Source organism: Cricetulus griseus (genome assembly GCF_003668045.3).
Source record: "Cricetulus griseus strain 17A/GY chromosome 1 unlocalized genomic scaffold, alternate assembly CriGri-PICRH-1.0 chr1_1, whole genome shotgun sequence".
Taxonomy (NCBI): Eukaryota; Metazoa; Chordata; class Mammalia; order Rodentia; family Cricetidae; genus Cricetulus; species Cricetulus griseus.
The window spans coordinates 140,558,156-140,566,410 of record NW_023276807.1 but is presented as its reverse complement, the minus strand read 5'-3'; the positions used below and the strand labels follow the sequence as shown (position 1 = coordinate 140,566,410).

At 47.6% G+C, this 8,255-nt stretch overlaps 1 protein-coding gene across 1 annotated transcript in view; it reads left to right on the top strand.

Moving 5' to 3' along the window:
• The first annotated feature begins 2,199 nt into the window (after positions 1–2,199).
• Usp46 (ubiquitin specific peptidase 46) overlaps positions 2,200–8,255 on the top strand; it is a 68,936-nt gene continuing 62,880 nt past the window's right edge. The window contains exon 1 of the mRNA XM_027390887.2: positions 2,200–2,379. Within this exon, the coding sequence (XP_027246688.1) occupies positions 2,344–2,379 (36 nt within the window). The 5' untranslated portion in view covers positions 2,200–2,343. The remainder of the gene's footprint in view (positions 2,380–8,255) is intronic.

The window sequence follows — 8,255 nt, the reverse complement described above, 5'->3', positions numbered from 1 at the left end:
TTTTTAACTATGGATGTGTATGTAAGTGGTGTGTGCATATGATGCAGGTTTCATGGCTCCCAGAAACCATGGGAGCTGAAGTTACAAGTGTGAAGTTACAGGTGTTTGTGAGTCAGCCTACTTGAGTGATGGGAATTGAACTCAGGTCATCTGGAGGAGCAGTTTGCACTCTTAATCATCCATAGCCCATACACTTTACTTTTTGAGACAGATAGGTTCTGACCCTGAACCTGTTGCTTTCAATTTGGTTAGACTCATTAGCCCAAAAACACAAACCCCAGGTATTCTGTCTCTGTGTCTCTAGCACTGGGTTATTTATACACTGTTTATATCATGTTTCTTTTTTTGTGGGGGTGGGTTCTGGGGATTGAATTTAGTCACCCATACTTGTGCACTAAGCACTTTTTTTTTTAGTTTTTCAGAACAGGGTTTCTCTGTGTAATAGCCCTAGCTGTCCTGGAACTAGCTCAGTAGACCAGGCTGGCCTCAAACTCACAGAGATCCATCTGCCTCTGCCTCGAGTGCTGGGATTATCCTGCACCACTACCGCCCGGCTGCAGTAAGCACTTTCTGGCTGAGCCATCTCTCCAGCCCTCAACTGTGCTTAAAATCCAGTAGGCTTTGCAATCAGTGCACCCATGTTGGAAGAAGTCATGAACTTTATCACTGGAAAAACTCCCATATTTAAAGCTTTGGACAAACCACCTGTGAAAACGAGGCCTTCAGCTTCCAACATTTCTCAAATCTTTAAGCTTTTCTGGGCCTCAGTGTTCTGGCCAGTTATAGTTTGGGTGTTTTACCAATGTCTTTTCCCAAAATGGTGCCCAGCTGAGGTTAGCACACCTGCATCTATGCCATTTGGGTAGCAGAAACTGGGTAGGACACCTGATCTCTAAACCTTATGGAGCTAATTGTGCCTATTACGCATAGTCATGGAAGAAGTTGAAGGACTCCTAAAGTATATCGTAACTGGCAGCAGTAAAAAAATTAAAAATAAATTTTAGGTAGGATGACTAAGTGTGAGGAGGAATATTAGTCCTTCTACACACTGAAAAATGCAGTATCCACTTGATCCCCCAAATCTTCAGTCAGTAGTGTTTGTCTTCTATTCCCACCCCAGGTCCTAGAATTACCAATGGACAACTCTCACATGTTATGTGTATAAACCTATTTTCCCCCAGTTAGTTACTTTTGGCTAGATAAAGCTGTCTTCAATTATATTAATTTCTCTCCTAATTTAATTTGTCACAAAACACACTGGCCCAGCAATTTATCACGTTTCACAAGCACTGCTTCCCTGTGGGAAGCATAGAATTGTAACCTTGTCTACACAATTGTTCCCCACGTTTGAGATGGATTCTTTCAATCCTCATGAACTTATTCTTCAAGCGGGGTACACATTTGCAACCTGAGGTCTCTGCTTCTGCAGGACATGTAAAAACTCAAACAGCGTCCATTTCACAAAGCTGAGATCAGGAGCTCCGCGGGTGGGGGATACGGAAGTTTTGTTCTCATCTTTCCTGGACAGCCTCTAGTACCGCCTAGAACCTCTGCCTCTGTCACAAATCTCCGACAGTTATCTGCCTAGATCCGGAATTCTTTCCTTTCTGGCAGACCTTTTCCCAGGCTTCGGGGTTACTGCTGGCTAGGGCTTTCTGGCCACGCCCATGTCCTGGTCGTTTTTACTTTTCGGGTTCCGGCGGATGCCATCTGGCTGAAACCCAGGCGAGAAACTTTAAAGTTGGACTACAGTCACCCCTACTCCTTATATCCTCCGCTAACCAACACCTAAAGCTCAAGGCTTGTTGGAGACCAGCAGGAACAGAGGGAAACAGACAGAGGGAAATCGGGAACCGAGAGCTCTCGTGTTCCCGCGGTGCAGGTCCCCGGCCGGCGATCGGCCAGCGTCCAGCGCCCGGTGCGGTCCTGGGTCAGGCGGGAAGGCCGTGGTGCTGGGTTTATCTGGGGACCGTCTCTCGGTGCAGCCTGAGCGGAGCAGGACCCTGGGGCAGCGGAGCAAGAACGGCTGGCTTCCAGCGGGGTTGGGCGAGCGAGTCCGGGGGGACGAGCAGGCTGGCAGCGTGAGCCCAGGATTCCCGGCTCAGCGCCTCTCGACTCCGGGCTCCTCCTCCTCCCGCCGGCCGCGGCCCCGGCTGCGTCGCTCCGCCACTCCCCGCCCGCGCCGCCGCCCGCCCTCGCCGCGCCCGGCCTCTCTCGCCAACCCCACTGCAAGCCGGCCCCAGGCCGCCTCGCCGCCGCCCGGCCTCGCTGCGCGCCACCATGGACAGTCCCGTTTTCCCCTGGTAAAGATGGCGGTGCGCGATCGCTGCAACCTTTAGACTAATGACTGTCCGAAACATCGCCTCCATCTGTAATATGGTGAGTGGCCGCCGAGCCTCCGGGGGTCGCGCCCGCGGCGAGTCAGGCAAAGAAAGGGAACCCCGGGCTGGAGCTGCACGCGCGCCGTGGTGGCCGTAGGGGCTGTGCGGCCAGAAGTTCCCGGCCCCGGGGCAGGGCCGGCTGACCGCAGTCCCTAGCCTCTGTCCCAGTTGGGGACCTAGTAGATCCCGGGGATCCCCAGGGCGGCCCCATGCCCCCGCCCTCTAGCTGCGGTGTGGGCGGTGGGCGGTGGGTGGGGGCGAAGGGCTCGAGGTGGCACACCGATGTCCCGGGGAAGGACCGTGAGGGTACGAGCCCGGAGAGGGAGGACGCAGATCCTCCTGGTGCAGTAAATAAACCCTCGTCGGACTCCCTGACTGTCCTCTGAGTTCAGCCTCGATTGTATTTAAGATTCACTTTGCAACAGCAGTGCTCTTACCGGGAGAAATTGGATAGACATAAAAGCAGTGGAAAAAAATTCAAGTGCAGAATCTGGCTAGAGAGGTGAAGTAAAGCCGGGTATCAGAAAGCACGGAGGCGGATCTGTTCTGGAGGCCTCAGTTTACCCCACCTGCAGGAGAGATTGTACGGCAGTAACATTTGCAGGCCCTGGGGGAGCGAGGCAGCTGTGGGTGTGAGGAAGTCTGCAGGGGTCATCCTGCCCCGCCTCCTCTCCACTTAGCTTGGGCACTGCCCGGCATGTCACCGTTGTGATGGACTGAGGGGGCATGAGGAGTGGGGAGTGGGAGGTGGGGCATAACCCACCGGTCACTTCAGTGTGGATTTTCCCCATTACTTTGCTGTCCTGTTTAGTTTCCCTGAGACCTGTTTCCAGCCTTTGGGTCCCCTGTTACCTCCACTTGTGAGAGCCTTAGGGAGGTCAGTTTGGGGGTAAGGCATTGCCCACTGTGTGGGGCTTCAGGCTCTGCCTACACTCTCTGGATCCTCTCCCCTCTGAGCCCCTTCAAGCTGGAACACTGGTGTTTTTTGCCATTTTGGGGACCCCCTCACCCCACCAGATAGATAGTAATACTAGCCCCTAAAGGGAATCTGAGGAGGCCTGATTAAGAAGGCTTTAGGTAAGGTGATCTGGCTGCCCTTCCCCCCTCACACAGCCTTTTAAATCTTCTGTCCCACATTCTGTTGCAAGATCAACACATGGCACAGAGCATTAAGGAGCCATGTGTTAGCTCAGGTGGAGTTGAGACCTGCTGAGGCTGGCTCCAGCTTTCAGCACCGGCAGCCAAGGCCATGCCAGCAAGGCAAATGCAGGAGCTCCCAGAGTGATGGCTGCCTGCTTGGTGGTACAGGTCTCCTTAGATGATGGCAGTGGCTCCTGCAGCCTTGACATTTCCTCTTTCTGCTTGAAGACACAGGTTCCTGTCCAGTGGCATTAATGTCAATGGATGCCCTGAGAAGACAATGTATTTCTTCTCAGTGTCTTTGCTGTAACCCAGCTCCTGGGGCAAACTGTGAAACCACAGTGGCTTGAATGCTGTTTTTCCCACCTGTGGGGGTGGCCTCAGGCCTACAGGCTCCTGAGACTCAGTGCCTGCTTGTGATGCTGTTCTTGTCCAGTTTGTATTCAGTGACACTTCTCAGTATTGAAGCAGGGTGGAAACTCGAGAGCTAGCATGTCCCAAGAGGAAGTCTGCCTCTGGCTTGTTCTTGCCCTTGCTGTAGCTAGGACTTCTTGGCACACCTGGACATAATGTCACAACCTGTTTTCAGTGAAACTCAGCCAGAGAGACAAGCTTCTGGGAGGGCATGAAAGAAATGGGCCAGTATTGTGTCAATAGAATCAATGCTTCCTCTGGTGACCTAAAAGTACCAAGTTAAGGCCCATTACCCGCGCCCACCCCTTCCCATAGTGAAGTAAACCTAATACCTTCCTGTTTAAGCAAGTGGAGAGATATTTGCGTTCTAAGGTAAGGCTCTAGGTTCAATCCTGCTGATGTATTTATCTGTGGCTTGGATTTTTGAGACAGTCTCAATAGCCCAGGTAGACCTCCAGCTTGAGACTGCCTTAAACGCTGGATGACAGGTGTTCTTCACCCACCTCTCAAGTCCTGCTTGCAGCACACACCAGCTTTGTTTCTCTGATCACAGTGCTCTTTGCCTTGCTGTTGACTTGTAGAAATGGGCTGATAATGGTTGTGTTGAGTGATGAGTTCCTGGGGCTCAGGGCCATGAGTTCTCAGTGAGTTAGTTCCAGCCGCTCTGCTCAGTACTTTCTTTCTCATTGTGATGCCACCTTCCAGTCATTTCAGGGGCCATGGAAATCATGTCTTCTCCTACCTGAATAGAAACAGTCCATAGAGTCACTTATGCAAAGCCGGTCTGAATGACACTCTAGGAAAGCTGGGGTGGGAACTGGAAACCCCGCCCCTTATAAAAAGCTGCTCAGGTCGGTTCTGCCCCTCCCATTCTCATTTCCCAGTGGAGAAGAGTGGTGATGTGGAGACTGCTGTCTCTGACCCCACCGTGAGATACAAGCTCACTCTACCTCCGTGTAGAGACCTCACTTAACGATGAATTGTTTCCAGGTAGGTCTCTTCTGGGTCTCACTTGTTCCTGTGTTTCTCACCAGGTCTCTTACTTGATCCTTCCTGCTTTCTCCTTTTGATCCCCAGCTTGTTTGAGGAGTTGTAGGGCTAGCAGGTGTTGCTTTTTTTGTTTTTAATTTACTTATTTGGTACTGAGTGGCTCAAAAGAGACCCTTGCACATGCTAGGCGAGTAGTCTACTACAGAACAACACACTCAAGCTGCTTTATGAAAAAGAAGGTATTTGGTGTGTTTTAAACATTTTCTGTTTGTGTTCTGAGTGTTTAAAGATACTATCTTCCTAGGGGAGATAAACAGACGAAGATCTAGCTCTGAGGCTGCCCTCTTTCCTTCATCGGAGCTTAAACAAGCCTGGCAGCAAGTTCTTCCTGCGATGGAGAGCTAAGCGGCATCCCCTTCCTTCCTCTTGCCCATCCCACTGAGCTTCCCTTGTCCTTTTGGAGCTGGTTCCCATTTACATCTTGTGAATGCCTCCCATAGTGATGCCTGATCAGCTCTCTTAGGCAAGTCAGCCTGACCACATGGCAGTGTGTGGCTGGAGATAGTAAAGCTTGTTCGGCTGGTGTGTTGTAATTTTGAGAATGCTTCAGCTGCTACCAAGCACAAGGAAATGTCCCCTGTTGATAATCCTCTGTTGTTCTGAGCAATGCATTTCACTCCCCATGTGTTTCATGGCCCTTCAAATGGAAGATATCATTTGTGGTTATGTTTTGTTTCCTGCTTCAATTGAGGAATTTTCTAAAAAAGAAAAAAAAAGGAACCAAATGTGACTTGGCTTGAATCATTTCTTCATTTCGTTTGTTAGTAGTGCTGGTAAAATGTGTTTCACAGGGAATGCCTGTATCAAGCAGTAGATTTGGGGGTGGGGGGTGGGACATGTAGTTTAGGGGTAGAGTGCCTTAAAGCCTGTGTGAGTCTTGGGTTTTGTCTCCAGCAGTGTGTGTGTATGTGTAACAGATTTTGTACCTATGAATGACATCTGTGAAGGGCCAGCTGTGTTAATGTTGGCATATACTGTATACAGGTTTTTAATGAACAAAGACACAAGGTCCACAGTCCCAAGGAGCTCAGGTGTTCCTTAGCTTGTGGCCCGATGGTGGAAAAGATGAGACAATTTTAGCACACTATGATAGCCACACAGATGGAGTGAGCAGAATCTTAGAGGTATGGAAGTGGTCAGACTGATGACCATTACAGGACACTTCCATGATATTCTCACACTTTCTGCTTGAGGTTTTTACTTTTCATGAAGACTTGATCATAGTCAACACCACTCAGAATTGAAGCTGTGTCATTCCAGTAAGTGTTAACTTGTGTACAGCCAGTACAGTGTTTATGGCCTTTGCTAAGTTATACTTCTGGGGAACCTTAGTTTTTCTCATCTTGTAAAGCTATTTAATACATTTTTGGTCAGGAGATGTTTCTTAATGATTGGTATTTCTTAAAGTCTTTCATTTCTTAATTGACTCAGTAACTTCAGTTGGTACCTACCTTGTTTCAAACCTTCTTGAACTTACCAGACATTGGTGGTTTAAAATGTACTGCCCCAGGATGTTTTCTGAGGCCATTTGTGTGCCAGATTTGAACCCTTTTATGTATATGAAATCATCTTCAAATGAAGGAAAAGTAAAACCCGTAAACATTTGCTGCAAAACCGAGAATTTGATTTTACATATATGAATGTTCACCTGCTTATATGTCTGTGCACCATGGGCCTGATGCCCACAGAGGCCAGAAGAGGGCATTGCATCCTAGAACTATAGGTACATGTAGTTGTGAGCTGCCCTGAGGTGCTGGGAACTGAACCTGAGGCCTCTGTAAGAGCAGTTGCTGAGCCATCATTTCAGTTCCCAAACTGAAGATTTTTATAAAAAAAGGTTTTATCTTAATAAATCAACTTACCTAAAGCAAGTAGTTTGAGAATAATCAGAATTTCATTTATTTATCTATTTTTATATTTATTTATTTATTTATTTATTTCTGAAATAGGGTTTCTCTGTGTAGCTCGGCTGTTCTGGAACTCACTCTGTAGACCATTTGGCCTCAAACTCATAGAGGTCTGCTTGCCTCTACCTCCTGAGTGCTGGGATTAAAGACATGCACCACCACTGCTTTAGAATTTATTTTAGTAATAATAATAAAAAAAGAGGCATTCTCACCGTGTGCATGAAAAGATAACTTGTTTCCGTGACTCATGTGTTCTGTTTGTAAAGATAACTGGCAACTGGATGTGGAGTTAACTGTATCAGCTGGGAGAGGTTACAGTTATGAACAGGGGTCCATTCTGGGTACTTGCTAGGTGTTTAACAAATGCAGCCTGAAGTGAGCTGGGTTGATGTTTAAAGAAGAAAAAAATATTTGCTCTCCTGGCCTACTAGGTCTAATATGTTGGAGTTTATTTTAGGTTAGAACCTGATAATTAAGTCCGTAGAATTTTCTCTTTTCCTTGGACCTCTGGGGAAAGACAAATTGGAACCCCAATATTTGGCTAGAATTGAAGATTGAGATCAATTTTCTGAGTTAGAAGCCCAGTGTTCTACCTAACCATACGCAGGTCCTGCTTGTTTATATTCACTAGTGTGGGATCTTCAGGTATTTGGGTTAAAACCCAAAGAAATGTTGAACTTCATTGCCTTCGTAGCTAAGAGAACCTTGTCTAGTTAGGCGTGGGTCTCCTTCCTGCCCACTAGATATCTGAACCTGGTCTTTGCAGTTAGTTGAGGTTTTCCGATGATATTAAGCTTGGTGACATCATCAGAAAGACACCCCTTGCTGGTTTGAACTCTAGTCTCCCCATAAAGCCAGTCCAAAGCAGGCTGACTGGAGGAGTTGTGAAGGGGTTTTTTTTTTTTTTTTTTTTTTTTTTTTTTTTTTTTTTTTTTTTTTTTTTTTTAAGTCTGGCTAATTTGGATGGTCTAAATACTTTCTGGCAAGTTGTTAACAATCGATTGGCATTTGTGGTGATACCAAGGCCTCGATTGGCTTTGGAGAGAAAATACCCCCAAATGAACCAGCACAAACTTTCTTAAGATAAATACGTCCTGTATTATTTGCCATCACTGGTGCTATAGACTTTTTGCAGCGTTGCTGTTCTGGGATTATGGGTTAATTAAGGGACATTGTAAATCCCATATTCACATGATGGTGATTGTGATTATTTGCTGTGGATCCCTTATGAAGATCATAGGCAGAGGCCCAGCGGCTCCCAGTGCCTTCCTTGCCATTCAGTTACTTTCAGCCCCCTCCAGCTACTTTCAGAATTCACAGAGTAAATACACTCAGTCCTGGAATTCCTTCTTAGGGTGGAGGT